This window comes from Zonotrichia leucophrys, chromosome 1A (genome assembly GCF_028769735.1).
Source record: "Zonotrichia leucophrys gambelii isolate GWCS_2022_RI chromosome 1A, RI_Zleu_2.0, whole genome shotgun sequence".
In the NCBI taxonomy this organism is placed as follows: Eukaryota; Metazoa; Chordata; class Aves; order Passeriformes; family Passerellidae; genus Zonotrichia; species Zonotrichia leucophrys.
Window position 1 is genome coordinate 72,306,655 of NC_088170.1, and position 19,035 is coordinate 72,325,689.

The 19,035-nt window shown below is 53.7% G+C and overlaps 1 protein-coding gene across 3 annotated transcripts in view; it reads left to right on the forward strand.

Annotated features, from left to right (window-relative positions):
- SHANK3 (SH3 and multiple ankyrin repeat domains 3) overlaps window positions 1-19,035 on the forward strand; it is a 179,682-nt gene that overhangs the window by 109,069 nt on the left and 51,578 nt on the right. For all 3 annotated transcript variants that reach the window (XM_064703124.1, XM_064703126.1, XM_064703125.1), the window contains exons 16-17: window positions 6,364-6,446; window positions 15,648-15,772. In XM_064703124.1, coding sequence (XP_064559194.1) covers window positions 6,364-6,446; window positions 15,648-15,772 — 208 coding nt within the window. The remainder of the gene's footprint in view (window positions 1-6,363; window positions 6,447-15,647; window positions 15,773-19,035) is intronic.

Consider the following 19,035-nt stretch of genomic DNA (forward strand, 5'->3'; position numbering starts at 1 on the left):
ACCTGGATTGAAGATGGAAAAACTCTCCCAGGATGGGATTTCCAGCATTCCCAGATTTCCTTTGGAATCAGGAATCCCTGCAAGGAGGAGCAGGGGCCGCTCAGAGCCAGGATGTGCTGAATGCTCCCAAAATTCTGGTCATTCCCAAAATCTGGGAATGGGAAAAATGGGACAGAAAAATTTCCCTGGAGGAGACGAATCTGAGCTCGGCTTTATCCGGAAGAGAAATCCCAGCGGGAATTGCCTTCGGAATTAAAGGCAGGGATTAAAGAGGCTCCGAATTAATTTGGGTATTAAAGCCGGGAGCAGCTGGGAAGGGGAAAAATTGGGAGCAGGAGCCAATCCCGGATTTGTGTCGGGGATTAGGGAGAGGGATTTCAGCGGAAAACAGGGAGAACATGGAAAACGTGGAAAACACGGAGGGGCAAAAGAGAATTTCTCTGGTCCTGGAATGCCAAGGCTGTAAAAATGTGTGGAGACAGAAAATTATGGAATTAGGGCGGTTGGAATGATGGGATCATGGAATAACGGGGGTTGGAATTAGGGGATTATGGAATAATTTTCCTGGAGCTGGGAAATCTGGGAATTCCTTCCCATATTTCCAAGAATGGAAATTCTACAGGCAAAGGAAGCTGAGCTTCCATTGGGAAAAGTTTTCCTTGGATTTCCCTGTAATTCCTGAGATTTCCTTGGTGTGGTTGCCTCTTCTCCCATCCCTCTGGAAAATCTGGGAATTCCTTCTGTGTTTCCAAAGCTGGAATTCCGCCATCCAAAGGGGCTGAGTTTCCATTGGAATTCCACCTGGAATGGGATCGGGACCTGGAATGGGATCTGGAATTCTCCTGTCCCTGTGGAACACCGGGAATTAAAGATGGGCTTTGGATCAGGCAGAACTATGGGAATCCCATGGAAAAGGCTTGGAAAAGGAATTCCTGGAGAAGCCACGACCATCCCGCCCTTTAGTGCCCAAGGCTGAGCAGAAAACCAGGAATTGGATCGGGAATGGGATTGGGAATGGGCCTGGAATAGGATTGGGAATGGGATCTGAAATGGGATCGGGAACTGGATTGGGAATAGGAGCTGGAATGGGAGCTGGAATTTTCCCTGTCCCTGTGGAATGCTGGGAGTTAAAGGTCAGGTTTGGATCAGGAAAAACTATGGAAAACACATGGAAAAAGATTGGGAAAAGGGTTGGAAAAGGAATTCCTGGAGAGGCCACCACCATCCCACCCTTTGGTGCTGAGCGAGTGAAAAACTGGAATAGAAGCTGGAATCCCAGGAATGGGACTTGGAATGGGAGCTGGAATTTTCGCTGTCCCTGTGGAACGCTGGGAGTTAAAGGTCAGGTTTGGATCAGGAAAAATTATGGAAAACCTATGGAAAAAGATTGGGAAAAGGGTTGGAAAAGGAATTCCTGGAGAGGCCACCACCATCCCACCCTTTGGAGCAGAAAACCTGGAATGGGCCTGGAATGAGAGCTGGAATGGGATCAAGAATAGGACCCAGAATGGGAGCTGGAATGGGATTGGGAATGGGACTGGTGATGGGAGCTGGAATTTTCCCTGTCCCTGTGGAATGCTGGGAGTTAAAGGTGGGCATTGGATCAAGGAGAACTATGGGGAAAAAAAACATGGAAAAAGATTGGAAAAGGAATTCCTGGAGAGGCCACCCCCCTCCTATCCTTTGGTGCCTGAGGCCGAGTGGAAAAACTGGAATAGGAGCTGGAATCCCAGGAATGGGACTTGGAATGGGAGCTGGAATTTTCCCTGTCCCTGTGGAACGCTGGGAGTTAAAGGTCAGGTTTGCATCAGGAAAAATTATGGAAAACCGATGGAAAAAGATTGGAAAAGGAATTCCTGGAGAGGCCACCACCATCCCACCCTTTGGTGCCTGAGGCCGTGCGGAAAACCCGGAATGGGAGCTGGAATCCTGGGAATTCTCCATCCCTACGGAACCGGAACGCCGGGAGTTAAAGGTGGGCGTTGGTCTCAGCGCCACCCCCGGCAAAATTCCAGCTCCTTTTAGAAGCCCATGGAATCTGCGGGAATCAATGGAGCCGTGATTCATCCCGGCTCCCACGCTTCCCGAGGCTCCGGTGACGGCTCCGGGCTCGGATCCCACACCTGGATCCCGCCCACATTCCCGGTGACGCCGATCCCGCTGAGGTAACGCTCCGCCCACATTCCCAAAGTTTGGGGAGCAGCCGGAAAAGCCGCCCAGGAGACACCTGGAAGAATTCCAGGCCGGTTGGAAAAAAAAAGCCTGGGGCAACCTGGGATAGCGGGAATTGTCCCTGCCCATGGAATGCTCCAGAATCCCTTTTCCAACCCAGATCCTGGGATTCTAAAAGGAAATGGAGGAAATCGGGAAGTAAAATCAGTTTTCATGGATCCTCTTGGTTATTCCCATGGGAAAACCATTGGAAGCTTCCCAGGAAAATGCTGGAATGTTGGAGTGGTTGGAGAGGGATTCCACTCCTCTGGGAATTTTCCTCAAGGAAAACTGGAGTTCGGCTGAAATCCATGGAATTCCTGAGGTGGGAAAAGCCCTCTGAGGTCACTGAGACCAAGCTGGGCCTGATCCCAACCCAGAGTTGGAATTCCAGGAATTCCCTGGATACCTCCAGGGCTGGGATTGCACTGCTGAGACGGAAATTCCATGGGAGAATCCTGGAATGGGTTGGGTGGGAATGGAGCTGAAATCCCACCCAATTCCAACCCTTGGAATTCCATCCCAGCCCCTCCCCACCCTCCCGGCCAGGAATTCCTTCCCAAATCCCATCTAGCCCTGCTCTATTTCCCATGGAATTGGAAAAGCAGCTCCACGGAGCCTCTCCAGTGTCCTCGGGCCAGAATTCCCAGTTTTCCATGGAATTGAGACTTTTCCAACCTGTTTTGTCCGAGGAATGGGATCATGGATTCCCCTGGATCCCTGGAAGCTTCCAAGGCCAGGTTGGAGCAGCCTGGGATCATGGAATGGGGTGGAATTCCAGGAGCTTGAAGTCCCTTCCCACCCAAACCATTCCATGATTCCCAGAATTCCTGACACTCCCCGAAATTGGGAACTGATCCCAAAAGCTGCTGCTCCCAGACAATTCCAGAGGCTTGGGAATGCTCCCAGTGGGATTCCAGAGAAACCTTTCCAGGAAGAGTTTTTCTTCCCTCCCTCCACATTCCCATTTCCATGGAATGACGCTGCTTCAACCTGGAACTTTTCCAGCTTTTTCCATGATTCCATGGATCCCATCCCACCATTCCAAGAGCAGGGAGCCACCAGCCCACCGTGGGTGCATGTCATGATTCCAGGATTTGGGAAGTGGGAAAACGCTACGGGATTAGGAATTGTCTCACTGTGGAATGGATTCCCAAAGTGTTCCCAGCAGGAATCCATTCCCTCACGGTGATCCAGGAAATCCAAGCTTTTCCTGGCAGGGATCCATTCTGTCCCGGTATTCCCATGATCCCAGCAGGGATCCATTCCCTCCCGGTATTCCCGGTGATCCAAGGTTTTCCCTCTGGAAGAGCTGGTGAGACCCAGCCCTGCCCCTCATTCCCCAGTGGAATTCCAGTCCTTTCCTGTGCCTTGGGAATGAATCCATGGGGAATTCCCAGCTGCCAATTCCAGCTGTTCCAGTGGTCCCCACCCCTCTCATCAATCCCTTCCAAACATTTCCATGATTTTCCATCTCTTCCCATCATTCCCATTGTTCCCCATCATTCCCATCACTCCCATCATTCCCATTGTTTCTGTTTTTCCCATAATTCCCATCACTTCCCATTATTCCTGTCCTTCCCAACATTCCCCTTGTTCCCATTGTTTCCATCACTCCCCAACATTTCCCACCACTTCCCAACATTCCCAGTGCTCCCACAGATCCTGTTCCTCCCAGTCATTCCCAATCCCTCCCCAACATTCCCATTGTTCCCAGTCATTCCCATCCCTTCTCAATATTCCTCATCCTCCCATCCCTCCTCATCCTCCCCATCCATCCCATTGTTTCCCATTGTTCCCAACCTTCCCCATCCCTCTCCAATATTCCCAATCCTCCATCCCTCCCATTGTCCCCATCGCTCTCCAATATTCCAAATCATTCCCCATCCCTCCCATTGCTCCCGTCCCTCCCCATCCTTTTCCAATATTCCCAATCATTTCCCAGCATTCCTCATCCCTTCCCATTCATTCCCATCTCTCCATCCCTTCCAATCACTCCGATTGCTCCCATCCCTCCTTATCCCCCCCAATATTCCCAAAGCTTCTCCATCCCTCCTCATCTCTCCCGTCTCTCTCTTTCCTTCCCCATCCCTCCTATCCCTCTCCAATATTCCCAAACCTCTTCCATCTCTCCATCCCTCCTCATCCCTCCCATTGTTCCCATCCATTCCCATCTCTCCCATTGTTCCTCCTCCCTCCTATCCCTCTCCAATATTCCCAAACCTCTTCCATCTCTCCATCCCTCCTCATCCCTCCCATTGTTCCCATCCATTCCCATCTCTCCCATTGTTCCCCGTCCCTCCCCATCCCTCTCCAATATTCCAAATCATTCCCACCCCTCCCATTATTCCCCATCCCTCTCCAGTATTCCCAAACCTTTTCCATCTCTCCATCCCTCCTCATCCCTCCCATTGTTCCCATCCCTCCCCATTATTCCCAAACTTTTTCTATCCCCCATTCCCTCCCATTGTTCCCATCCCTCCCATCCATTCCCATCCCTCCCATTGTCCCCATCCCTCCCCATTATTCCCAAACCTTTTCCATCTCCCCATCCCTCCCATTGTTCCCATCCCTCCCAATATTCCCAAACCTTTTCCATCTCCCCATCCCTCCCATTGTTCCCATCCCTCCCATCGTCCCCATCCCTCCCATCCTTTTCCATCTCCCCATCCCTCCCCATCCCTCCCATTGTTCCCATCCCTCCCCAATATTCCCAAACCTTTTCCATCTCCCCATCCGTTCCCATCCCTCCCATCCTTTTCCATCTCCCCATCCCTCCCATTGTTCCCATCCCTCCCATCCATTCCCATCCCTTCCATCCTTTTCCATTTCTCCATCCCTCCTCATCCCTCCCATTGTCCCCGTCCCTCCCCATTATTCTCAAACCTTTTCCATCCCTCCATCCTTCCCATTGTTCCCATCTCCCCATCCGTTCCCATCCCTCCCATCCTTTTCCATCTCCCCATCCCTCCCATTGTTCCCATCCCTCCCCTTGTCCCCATCCCTCCCCATTATTCCCAAACCTTTTCCATCTCCCCATCCCTCCCATTGTCCCCATCCCTCCCATCCGCTCCCATCCCTCCCCTCGCTCCCTCCTCTCCCACTTCCCGGCTCCTTCCCAAGCTCCTTCCCGGCGCTCCCGGATTATCCCGGCTCTGATGTCACCCCTGCGGCTCCGCTGGGAGGGACCTGCGGCCCCCTCCCCCTCCTGCCGCTCCTAGAGCCCCTTTGGGGAGGGGGCTCCGATCCATCCCCGCATCCCTCCCTCCCTCCATCCATCGCTGCATCATTCCCGGCTCTTCCCAAGGATGCTCCTTCCCCCCCGCTCCCGGCAATCCGTCACTTAGCAACGCCCGAAGGGGGGGAAATTTTGGGATCAAATCCGCCGGGATGAGGATTTAAACTCTGCCCCGCTCCTGCCCGGCCAGCGGCGAGGAGGCAGCGCCGCTTCCATCCGAGAATCCCGGTTTTTATTCCCGCGGGAGACGCGCTCGGCAAGTGTGTGGGAAGAGACGGTTCCCGATGGGGCTCCGCGTTTAACGGGCGAAGCTCCGGATCCCGAAATTCCCGAAATTCCTGCGTGGGCTCCGTATCCCTGCATTCCTGCGAGCGAGGGCTCCGTGTCCCTGCATTCCTCTGCAGGTGACTGCGAGGGGCCCGGTGGGCAGCAGGGACATCCACGATTTCTTCTTCTTCTTCTTCTTCTCCTCGCTTTTTTTTAATTCCCTCCTCCTCCTTTTCCTCCTTTTCCTCCTCCTCCTCCACGCCGAGGCAAAAGTCGCTTCCGTCTTTTTGGTGTGACTTTGGGCGCAAAAAAAAAAAAAAAAAAATCCGGGGAGAGAGAAAAAAAAAAAAAAAACCAGGAAAAAAAATCCAGGAGGAAAAAAAAAGAAAAAGAAAAGAGAGAGAAAGAAAGAAAGAAAGAGAAAGGAAGGGAGGGGAAGCGACGATCCCTGCGGAGATGAAAGGCTGGATGCGAAGAGTGACAGAGGCCACCCCTGGCTGGTGACAAAGGCCACCCCCGGCTGGTGACAGGGCCACCCCCGGCTGGTGACAGGGCCACCCCCGGCTGGTGACAGCGGCCACGGCGCTGGCAGCGATGGTGCTGCGCTCTAACCCTGGCATCATTCTCTTGTGCTCTTTCCTGCCCAGTGACTACATCATCGAGGAGAAGACGGCCGTGCTGCAGAAGCGGGAGCATGAGGGCTTCGGCTTCGTCCTGCGCGGGGCCAAAGGTAAGCCCCGAGCCGCTTTTCCAGACGTTTTTCCCAGGATTTTCTTTTTTTTCCGGATTTTTTTGCCCCAGGGTTTTTTTTACAGGGATTTTTTTCCGGCGTGGTTGTGCAGCGCTGGGGGGGATCGGGCTGGGGCGATGGCGTGGAGTGGGGTTGTGGGTTTGGGGTTTTCGTTTGGTGCCGGTGGTGCCTTGGAATTTTTGGGAATTTTCACTCCTTTTCTGTCAGGGAATGAACGTCCCAGGGTTCTCATTCCCGCTAATCCTGGGGGGGCTCCGAAGGGATTTTCATCCCTGGCTCGGTTCGGTGTCGTGGTCGGAGCTTGTGGGTTGGGAGTTCTGGGGGTTGTGCTGCTGGTGCTGCTCATGGTGCCTTGGAATTTTTGGGAATCTTCAGTTGGCTTCCCTGAGGGAATGAACGGCCCCTGCTCAGCTCCGGAGCCCCATTCCCAGCAATCCTGGGGGGCTCCAAGGGGATTTTCTTCCCCGGATTTCTCCGGTTCAATGCCGTGTCCTGCTGCTATCGTGGCTTTCTCGGAATTTTGGGGATTTTGGTGCTGATGATGCCTTGGAATTTTAGGGAATTGTCTCTGCTTTTCCCTGGGAGAATGAATGGCTCGGGGTTCTCATTCCCGGGATTCTCATTCCCAGGCTCCAGAGGGATTTTCTTCCCTGGCTCGTTCTGTGTCGTGGTCTGGGGTTGTGGATTTGGGGTTTTGGAGGGGGGTGTGATGCTGGTGATGCCTTGGAATTTTTGGGAATTTTCACTCCTTTTCCCCGATGGAATGAACAGCCCTTGCCTGGCTCGGGATCCTCATTCCCAGTAATCCTGGGGGGCTCCAAGGGAATTTTCCTCCCTGGATTTCTCCAGCTCAGTGCCGTGTCCTGCTGCCATCGTGGCTCTCTCGGAATTTCGGGGGTTGTGCTGCTCGTGGTGCATTGGAATTTTTTGGGAATTTTTGCTCCTTTTCCCTGGGAGAATGAACGGCTCCGGAGCCCCATTCCCAGCAATCCTGGGAGGCTCCAAGGGGATTTTCCTCCCTGGATTTCTCCGGCTCAGTGCCGTGTCCTGCTGCCATCGTGGCTCTCTCACATTTTTGGGCTGGTGCTGCTCGTGGTGCCTTGGAATTTCTGGGAATTCTTTTTCTTTTCCCTGAGGCATGAACGGCTCAGGATTCTCATTCCTGGGATTCTCATTCCCAGGCTCCAGAGGGATTTTCCTCCCTGGCTCGTTCAGTGCTGTGGTCTGGCGTTGTGGATTTGGGGTTTTGGGGGGATTTGGTGATGGTGGTGCCTTGGAATTTTTGGGAATTGTCACTGCTTTTCCCTGAGGGATGAACGGCTCAGGATTCTCATTCCCAGTAATCCTGGGGGGCTCCAAGGGGATTTTCTTCCCTGGATTTCTCTGGTTCTCTCCGGTTCTGTGCCGTGTCCTGCTGCCATTGTAGCTCTCTCGGAATTTTGGAGGTTTTAGTGCTGGTGGTGCCTTGGAATTTTTGGGAATTTTCACTTCTTTTCCCCCCGGGAATGAACAGCTCGAGATTCTCATTCCCAGCAATCTGGGGGAGCTCCAAAGGGATTTTCTTCCCCGGATTTCTCCGGTTTAGTGCCGTGTCCTGCTGCCATCGTGGCTCTCTCAGAATTTTCGGGAGATTTTCTGGGGATGCTGCTTGGAATTGTTGGGAATTGTCACTTTGCTTCCCGGAGGGACGAACGGCCCCTGCTCAGCTCCGGAGCCCCATTCCCAGCAATCCTGGGGGGCTCCAAAGGGATTTCCATCCCTTGTTCCGTCTTCTCCTTTCCCACTTTCTGGGGGTTTTGGTGCGGATGCTGCTTGGGATTTTTGGGAATTTTCACTCCTTTTTCCCTGTGGGGATGAACAGCCCCTGCCCAGCTCCATCCATGGGGTTTTGGGGTTGGAATGCTCGGAGCTTTTCCCTGGATTTTGGCTGGGGAGAGCTGGGGGCTTTTGGGATCCCTGGGGAAAAAAACCGGGAGAGCTTTTCCTGCTGCTCCCACCCTGGAGCTCATTCCCGGCTCATCCCGGGGTTCTCCCAGGGCCAGGATCTTTCCTGGGAGTTTCCTGTGGCTCCTTTGGCCAGAATTCCACCTTTTTGCTGCAAAAAAAAAAAAAAAAAAGAATCCCTTGGAGACTTGGGAATGTTCCTATGGATTTAGGGAAGAGGAGGCGGGAAAAGCTCAGGATGGAGAGACCTCTCCACCCCCGGCATTCCCAGGAGCAGAGGGACAGCGGAGCTGTTTTCCATGTGGGAGGAAAGCTGGGAAGAGCTGCAGATCCAGGGCTGGAATGGGATTTTCCAGGAGAACTCATGGATTTCCGTCCTTCTGTCCATTCCGTCCCAAGTTTTGCCATCCCAGTGGGAATTTCCCTCCCGTTCCCTATGGATTTCCCATCTGTGGAGCACCAAGTGAAACTTCAGGGCCCAAAATGGCATCCATGGGGTTTTTTTGGGATCAATCCCACAGCTTTTGTGTCAGAAAAAATGGGAAATTCAATCCCATTCCCTGGTTTTTTTCTTCCTCTTTTTTTTCCTTCCTGGCTCTCCTGCCATTCCTGGTTTCCCTTCATGTGCCAGGGCTGAGGGGAGTGTTCGGAGTGGGTGTGGGAATTCTGTGGGATTTGGGAATTCTGCGGGATTTGGGAATTCTGTGGCACTCGGGGAGGTCATGGATGCAGAGGGGTCCTGGCCTGGAAGCTCTGGAATCTGGGAATGCTGCCTCTGGAGCAGCATTCCCAAGTTAGGGAAGTGGCTTGGAATCCTCCCCATTTCCCAGCCCCTCATCTCTGTATTCCATGGATTTTGGGCTGGAATTCCATGGGTTTTAGACCAGGAGTTGGCCCCATCCATGTCAGCACTGATCCCTTTGGATTTTCCTGGAAAACCACTCCAGACCTCTGGGGAAAAGAGGGAAAAGGAGCTGGAAAAGGCAGGGCTGGAGCTGCATTCCGGGCAGGAGGAGGAAGGAGGATTTTGGGATGATCCTTAAAGGAATTTGCTCTTCCTGCTGCAAATTCCTCCCTGGAATTTTTCCCATTCCGTGGGAAAAGGCTCTGCCCACCCTGGGGTCCTGCCCAGCCCATCCCAGCCCTGGCTCTTCCCAATTCCCAAGGGGAACATCCCATCCCGTTCCATCCCAGGATTCTGAGTTATTCCCGTTTATCCCGGTCCCTGCAGCTCTCAGAGCTGGCCTTGCCCCACATCCAATCCCCTGGGAATTCCCAGGGAATCTGTGGCTCTGCCGGGATCCCTGGAATTGCCCAGGGCCAGGCTGGAGCAGCCTGGGATCATGGAATGCCGTCCTGGAATGGGATGAGCTTTGAGGGCCCTTCCCACCCGACCCATTCCGTGATTTTATGGATTGCAGGGATGTGTCCTAAAATCCAAATTAAGGGAATGAATCCAAGCTTTTGCTGGATGGGATTTTTCCTTGGTTTGCCTGGAGAGAACTGGGTCATTCCCAAAATTCCTGAGATTATTCCTTCCTGAGGATCTTCTGAAGGAGAGGGAACGGCCTGGAGCTGGGCTGGGGGGTTGGATATTCCAGGTGGGAATTCCCTGAGCTCAGAACTTCAAATTCCAGGATCTGTGGAATCAATGGATCCTTTGGGAATTCCCTGAGCTCGGAGCTTGCCAGGATCCATTGGGGATTGAAGGATCCTTTGGGAATTCCATGAGTTTGGAACGTTCTGGGATCCGTGGGATGGGGATCTGCTCCAACTGCTTGACCACTCCAGGGATGGCCAGGATGGGAATTGGTGCTTCCAGGATGGAATTTTGTCCTCCTTGATAGGATTTGGTGTCTCCAGGATGGGATTTGGTGCCCCCAAAATGGGATTTGGTGCTTCCAGGATGGATTTTGATTCCCCAGGTTGGGTTTGGTCCCTCAGGATGGGATTTGGTTCCCTAGGATGGGATGGATTCTCCAGGATGGAATCTGGTGCTTCCAGGATGGGATTTGGTGTCCCCAGGATGGAATTTGATCATCAGGGTGGGATTTGGTCCCTTCAGGACAGAATTTGGTCCCTCAGGTTGGAGTTTGACGTTCCCTTGGATGGGATTTGGTTTTCCAGGATGGATTTGGTGTCCCTGGGATGGGATTTGGTGTTTCCAGGATGGAATTTTGTCCCCCTGAATGGGATTTGTTGTCCCCAGGTTGGGATTTTGGCACTCCCAGCCCTTCCTGGTGACCCAGCTCCACCAGGGCTTCTCCCACAGCTGGCTCTGGAATTCCAGCTGGGAATTGTGGGAATTTAAGCCCAGGAATTCCCAATTCCCCAGCCAGGGCCGTGGTGGCTCCTCAGGGGGTTCCAACAGCGCCTCCTGGAATTCCGAGTCCAGAATTTTGGTGGGAAAGGCTGAACCTCCTGAATGGGAAATTCCCCTCATTCCCAGCAGGGACTTCCTGGATTTAATTCCCAACTTTTTGGTTGGAACTCCCAACTTTTTGGTTTGGTTCTCCCGTTGGATGGGAGACTCTTCCCATTGGATTTCTTCCCTGGGCATGCACTTAGGGATGGATTTCCCATGATTTCCACAGCTGGAGCATTCCCTGGATCGGGTTTGGTCCCAAACTGGTTTTGGGAATGGCTGAGCTGGGAGAGGTGGATCAGGATTCCCAGGATTTGCTGGGAGCAGGGATGTCCTTCTCCTCTCCCTTCTCCATCCCCACAGGTTGTAAAACCTGGGAAAAAAATTCCCAAGGCCAGGAAAGGGCTTGGAGCACCCTGGGATGATGGGAAGTGTTCCAGGGGTTGGAATTGGGTGGGATTTGGGTCCCTTCCCACCCAAACCATTCTGGGGGAGCTCCAGTGCTCCCGACACCAGGAGGACCTGGAAATCCTGGAGCAAATCCAGAGGACTGGATCAGCTTCCCTCTGAGAAACTGGGAATGTTCTCCTGGAGCAGGGAGGGATCCAGGGAGAGCTGCAGAGGGACTGGGGACAAGGCCTGCAGGGACAGCACCCAGGGAATGGCTCCCACTGCCAGAGGGCAGCCATGGGTGGCATCTTGGCAATGAGCAATTCCTGCCTGGGCTGGCATTGCCAGAGCAGCTGGGGCTGCCCCTGATCCCTGCAGTGCCCAAGGCCAGGCTGGAGCAGCCTGGGATGGTGGGCTTGGAATGGGATGGGCTTGAAGGGCCCTTCCCACCCAAACCATTCTGGCATTTGGGACACTCAGAATCCATCCCCAGGGGTTTTTATGGAAGTTGGGGATGGCAAAGGGAAGGGAGACCCTTCCTGGAGTGCTGAGATTGCCAGTGAAGCCCCCAGAGCCCAAAATCCCTTCCTGGAGAGGAGTCGGGGTGGGGATGGATCCAATGCCAGGCTGGGAGAGCTGGGAATGGAGGGAATTCCCTGGAGAGGGAGCCTGGGCTGGGATTTTGGGAAGGGATTCCCAGAGCAGCTGGGGCTGCCCCTGATCCCTGCAGTGCCCAAGGAAAAGTTGGAGAAATCTGGGATGGTGGGAATTGTCCCTGTGTCTCTTTGTCCCCTCCTGGATGAAATTCTGCTCCCGGAATGATTCCACAGGGAGACAACTCCCAATTCCCGAGCATTTTCCCATTTGCCAAATCCTTCAGGCTCTGGCAGCACTTCCCAAATCCTGGATCACGACGTGCACCCACCGTGGGCTGGTGGCTCCCAGCCCACGGGAAAAGCTGGAAAAGTGCCCGGAATGACACATGGATAACTCAGGCGATGGATGGGCCTGGAGTGCGATGGGATCCGTGGGAATGTGGGATTCGCTCCGTGAAATTTATCCCAGAGAATCCATGGCTGGGACCCCTGGACGTGTCCAAGGCCAGGTCGGACGCTTGGACCATCCTGGGATCAGAGGGGCTGAGATCCTGGAAGGATCCTGGAGGGTTTGGAGAGCGCTCCGACATTCCGTCGGAATGTCTAAAAATAGGGATGAGCTGTCAAGCGTTTGCCACTTCTCCCGGGAACGGCAGAAATCGTGGAAAGCCGTTGGTGGGAAGCAGCTGAGAAGCTTCAGCACATGGAGGGGTGGCAGGGAAAGGTTCCCGGGGTGCGATCCATGCCGGAGTGGAAAAATCCCGCCTAAAATGTGGGAATAAAAACGGATGGAGGAGGAAAAGTCTTGGATCTGGGTGGAAACGGAGGCTTGGTTTGGCGGGAAGGGAGGGGAACGTTGGGAATGTTGCTGGAAGGGCGTCAAAGGAGAGGCCACCGGGGTCACCTCGGGGATCTGGGATCTGTCAGCTCCTAAAAATCCATTTCTTGGGAGAATTTGTAGGGATGAGAATTTCTCCTGGCTCCTGATCCGCTCCAGGTGGATTTGGGAATGAGGAGACCCCGCGGCTCTGTGGGAAGGACTCAGCTGGGAGTGAGAGGGAAAGGGGAAAACTTGGGATAAGGAGGGCAGGAAGGATTGAATGGGTGGATTTTCCTCAGGCTGGATTCTCCCAGTGGGAATTTCTCCCATTTTTTGGAGCTGTGGCAGATCCGGGTGGATCCTCTGGATCCATTCTGGGAGCCAAAGATTTGGGATCAACCTGGGGTGCAATTCATGGATGCTGGGAATGGAAATGCTTGGAAAACTTCCTGGGCTGTGCCCGTGGGATCTCCTGGATCCCGGGGGATCCTTGGGATGGGCTGGGAGGTCTCTCCCAGGCAGACCCCGCCAGGATTGGGGAATTGTGGGATCCTGGCCCATGGAATGCCGGCAGTGCCTCGGGAAGGGCCCCCGAGCCCCCCAGGGATCCGTGCAGGCAGAGCCCGGGAAAAGTGGGATGTGCCCCGGGCTGGGGGCCAGGGCAGCTCCGCTGGGATCGGGGCCGGGATCGGGAATGTCCTTCTGGGCCTGCCCAGCTCCTGCCAGGAGCCAGCGGGGATCGGGATCTGCTCCAGGGAATGAGCCCCGGGAACAGAGGGAGCGGCCTCAGCCTGGGCCAGGGCAGGTTTGGGTTGGAGATTTGGGAATTTCTCCATGGAAAGGGGTCAGGCCTTGGCAGGGGCTGCCCAGGGAGCTTTGGAGCCCCATCCCTGGAGGTGTCCAAGGAATCCCCATTCCTGGTGGGATCCAAATCCATGTGGGTGCAGCACTGGGGGACACGGATCGGGGGTGGCCTCGGCAGTGCTGGGAACAGTTGGGTTTGATGTTCTCCAAGGGATTTTCCAACCCAAATGACTCCCTGACTCCATCATTGATTCCATGACTATTTTTATTATTGGTTCCATCTTGGATTCCATCACTGATTCCTTCTTTGAATTCATCATTGATTCCATCATTGATTCCATTATTAGTTCCATTATTGATTCCATCATGGATTCTTTCATTGATTCCATCATTGATTCCATCTCAGATTCCATCTAGGGTTCTATCCTTGTTTCCATGACTGATTCCATTATTAGTTCCATGATTGATTCCATTATTAGTTCCATCATTGATCCCATCTTGAATTCTTTAATTATCTCCATCATTGATTCCATTATTAGTTCCATGATTGATTCCATCTTGGATTCCATCATTGATCCCATCTTGAATTCTTTAATTATCTCCATCATTGATTCCATCGTTGGTTCCATCCCTGAGGTGGGAACGGGGCCAGGACAAGGGGACACACCCTCAGGCTGTGCCAGGGCATCTCCAGGTTGGATAACGGAAAAACTCATTCCTGGAAAGGCTTTTCCAACCTTGGCATGGGAGCGGAATCCCCATTCCCGATGGGATTCAAATCCATGTGGATGTGGCACTTGGGGACACGGATCGGGGGTGGCCTCGTCAGTGCTGGGAACAGTTGGATTTGATGTTCTCCAGGGGATTTTCCAACCCAAATGATTCCCTGACTCCATCATTGATTCCATGACTGATTCTATTATCGATTCCATCTTGGATTCCATCTTGGATTCTGTCATTGATGCCATCATTGATTCCATTATTAATTCCATCATTGATTCCATTATTTATTCCATCTTGGATTCCATCACTGGTTCCTTCTTTGATTCCTTTATTGATTCTTTCATTGATTCCTTTATTAGTTCCATTATTGATTCCATCTTGGATTCTTTCATTGATTCCTTCATAGATTCCATCTCATTTTCCATCACTGGTTCCTTTGATTCCTTCATTGATTCCTTCATTGATTCCATTATTGGTTCCATTATTGATTCCATTATTAGTTCCATCATTGATTCCATCTTGGATTCCTTCATTATTTCCATCATTGATTCCAATACTGATTCCACCTTGGATTCCATCACTGAGGTGGGAACAGGGGCAGGACAAGGGGTGGGATTCAAATCCCTGAATCCATGGATGTGGCACTTGGGGACACGGATCAGGGGTGGCCTCGTCACTGCTGAGAACAGTTGGGTTTGATGCTCTCCGAGGGATTTTCCAACTCTTAATTCCATAATTGATTCCATTATTGATTCCATAATTGGCTCCACCTTGGATTCCATCACTGATTTCATTATTAGTTCCATTATTGATTCCATCTTGGATTCTTTCATTGATTCCATCTTGGATTCCATCATTGATTCCTTTATTAGTTCCATCGTTGATTCCATCTTGGATTCCATCTTGGATTCTGTCATTGATGCCATCATTGATTCCATTATTAATTCCATCACTGAGTACATTATTTATTCCATCTTGGATTCCATCACTGGTTCCTTTGATTCCTTCATTGATTCCATTATTAGTTCCATTATTGATTCCATCTTGGATTCCTTCATTATTTCCATCATTGATTCCAATACTGATTCCACCTTGGATTCCATCACTGAGGTGGGATTCCATCTTGGATTCTTTCATTGATTCCATCTTGGATTCCATCATTGATTCCTTTATTAGTTCCATCATTGATTCCATCTTGGATTCCTTCATTATTTCCATCATTGATTCCAATACTGATTCCATCTTGGATTCCTTCATTATTTCCGTCATTGATTCCAATACTGATTCCACCTTGGATTCCATCACTGAGGTGGGAACAGGGGCAGGACAAGGGGTGGGATTCAAATCCCTGAATCCATGGATGTGGCACTTGGGGACACGGATCAGGGGTGGCCTCAGCACTGCTGGGAACGTTTGCGCTCCAAGGATTTTCCAGCTCCGTAATTCCACGATTTTAGGAATGCTGTGCACGGGCTGAGCCTTCCCCTATGAAATTTCCTTGGAAATCCCTCAGTTCCCCTTCCCGTTGTGTTTTCCAGCCGAGACCCCGATCGAGGAGTTCACGCCCACGCCGGCATTCCCAGCGCTGCAGTACCTGGAATCCGTGGATGTGGAAGGAGTCGCCTGGAGAGCGGGATTGCGCACGGGGGACTTTCTGATCGAGGTGAGCTCCTCCCGGAATTCCACTCCTTCCCCGGGAATTTCGGGAATTGCCCAGGAGTTTTGGAATTCTCACGGATATGGGTCAGGAGGATCCGGAGTCCTCCAGGTCATGGAACTTCCAGAGGTTCTTTGGGCGTGGATCCAGAGGGATGCCGGAGTCCTCCAGGTGTGGATCAGGAGGATCTGGAATTCTCCAGGTGTGGATCCAGAGGGATCCCGGAGTCCTCCAGGTGTGGATCAGGAGGATCTGGAATTCTCCAGGTGTGGATCCAGAGGGATCCAGAGTCCCTCAGTGCCAGTGAATCCCTCTGGAATTGTGGCTGCTCCATCCTGTGGAGAGCACACCGAGATGTTCAGGGTATTCCCTGGATTTGTTGGTTCTTTAGGGATTTTCCTGGCTGGAGGAGGAACTTTGGATGTTCCCATGGAATTGGTGGCAACAGGACAGGGCTGGAGTTTGGAAAGGTGGAAAAAAGGCTTTCCAGTGGGAAATCCAAGGAATGGTTCAGGGACTGGATCCAGGCACTGCTTTGGTTGGAAAGGGATCATGGAAAGTTGGATTGCAATGGAATGTGTGGAGTGTTGGGATTGGGATGGATCCTGCCAGGCTGGGAGAGCTGGGAATGTTCCCTGGAGCAGGGAGGGATCCAGGGAGAGCTGGGAATGTTCCCTGGAGCAGGGAGGGATCCAGGGAGAGCTGGGAATGTTCCCCTGGAGCAGGGAGGGATCTGAGAGAGCTGGGAATGTTCCCTGGAGCAGGGAGGGATCTGAGAGAGCTGGGAATGTTCCCTGGAGCAGGGAGGGATCCAGGAGAGCTGGGAATGTTCCCTGGAGCAGGGAGGGATCCAGGGAGAGCTGGGAATGTTCCCTGGAGCAGGGAGGGATCCAGGAGAGCTGGGAATGTTCCCTGGAGCAGGGAGGGATCCAGGAGAGCTGGGAATGTTCCCTGGAGCAGGGAGGGATCTGAGAGAGCTGGGAATGTTCCCTGGAGCAGGGAGGGATCCGAGAGAGCTGGGAATGTTCCCTGGAGCAGGGAGGGATCCAGGAGAGCTGGGAATGTTCCCTGGAGCAGGGAGGGATCCAGACTGGGAGAGCTGGGAATGTTCCCTGGAGCAGGGAGGGATCCAGGGAGAGCTGGGAATGTTCCCCTGGAGCAGGGAGGGATCCAGGGAGAGCTGGGAATGTTCCCTGGAGCAGGGAGGGATCCAGGGAGAGCTGGGAATGTTCCCCTGGAGCAGGGAGGGATCTGAGAGAGCTGGGAATGTTCCCTGGAGCAGGGAGGGATCCAGGGAGAGCTGGGAATGTTCCCTGGAGCAGGGAAGGCTCCAGGCAGAGCTGCCAGCACAGGGCAGGGCCTGCAGGGGCTCCAGGAGAGCTGCAGAGGGACTGGGGACAAGGCCTGCAGGGACAGCACCCAGGGAATGGCTCCCACTGCCAGAGGGCAGCCATGGGTGGCATCTTGGCAATGAGCAATTCCTGCCTGGGCTGGCATTGCCAGAGCAGCTGGGGCTGCCCCTGATCCCTGCAGTGCCCAAGGCCAGGCTGGGCACTGGGGCTGGAGCAGCCTGGCACAGTGGGAATTGTCCCCAGAATGAGCTTTGAGGTTCTTCCCACCCAAACCATCCCAGGATTCCATTTGGGATGAATCTCTGGCATTTTGTGCTGCCTGACGTGGTTTGGGTGGGAATCTGATCCCGATTTACTCCACGCTGAGGATTTCAGGCTCTGTCTCCATGGAAAGCTGGGAGGAGACCTGGGATGTTCCAACTCCTGCTTGTCCTGACAGGAGAAGGAGAAAAACAGAGCCTGGAGGGATTTGGGACGGCTGGAGGCTCCTTTCCATGGAGAAATTCCCAAATCTCCAACCCAAACCTGCCCTGGCCCAGGCTGAGGCCGCTCCCTCTGTTCCCAGGGCTCATTCCCTGGATAACTGGGATGTGCTGGGAATTCTCATCGGGGTGTGAGCACAGAATTCCCAGATTATTGAGCTGGGAAAGAATTCCAAGGTCACTGAGTCCAAGCTGAGCCCGATCCCCATCAGAGCCCTGAGTGTCACCTCCAGGAATCCCTTGGACACCTCCAGGGATGGGGCTCCAAAGCTCCCTGGGCAGCCCCTGCCAAGGCCTGACCCCTTTCCATGGAGAAATTCCCAAATCTCCAACCCAAACCTGCCCTGGCCCAGGCTGAGGCCGCTCCCTCTGTTCCCGGGGCTCATTCCCTGGAGCAGATCCCGATCCCCGCTGGCTCCTGGCAGGAGCTGGGCAGGCCCAGAAGGACATTCCCGATCCCGGCCCCGATCCCAGCGGAGCTGCCCTGGCCCCCAGCCCGGGGCACATCCCACTTTTCCCGGGCTCTGCCTGCACGGATCCCTGGGGGGCTCGGGGGCCCTTCCCGAGGCACTGCCGGCATTCCATGGGCCAGGATCCCACAATTCCCCAATCCTGGCGTGGTTTGGGTTGGAAAAAGCTTAAAGCCAATCCACCTCCAACCCCTGGACCCCTCCCACTGTGCCAGGCTGCTCCAGCCCCAGTGCCCAGCCTGGCCTTGGGCACTGCAGGGATCAGGGGCAGCCCCAGCTGCTCTGGGAATCCCTTCCCAAAATCCCAGCCCAGGCTCCCTCTCCAGGGAATTCCCTCCATTCCCAGCTCTCCCAGCCTGGCATTGGATCCATCCCCACCCCGACTCCTCTCCAGGAAGGGATTTTGGGCTCTGGGGGCTTCCCTGGCAATCTCAGCACTCCAGGAAGGGTCTCCCTTCCCTTTGCCATCCCCAACTTCCATAAAAACCCCTGGGGATGGATTCTGAGTGTCCCAAATGCCAGAATGGTTTGGGTGGGAAGGGCCCTTCAAGCCCATCCCATTCCAAGCCCACCATCCCAGGCTGCTCCAGCCTGGCCTTGGGCACTGCAGGGATCAGGGGCAGCCCCAGCTGCTCTGGCAATGCCAGCCCAGGCAGGAATTGCTCATTGCCAAGATGCCACCCATGGCTGCCCTCTGGCAGTGGGAGCCATTCCCTGGGTGCTGTCCCTGCAGGCCTTGTCCCCAGTCCCCCTGCAGGCCCTGCCAGGGGCTCTCAGCTCTCCCTGGATCCCTCCCTGCTCCAGGGGAACATTCCCAGATTTCCCAACCTGACTCCACAGGGGCTCCAGCCTTGGAGCAGCTCCAGGGCCTCCTCTGGATTCATTCCAGTGGATTCAGGAGCTGTGTTGGGAATTCCCTGAGCTCTTCCTTCCCCACTGGGATTTGTCCCTTTCCCTCTGAGCTC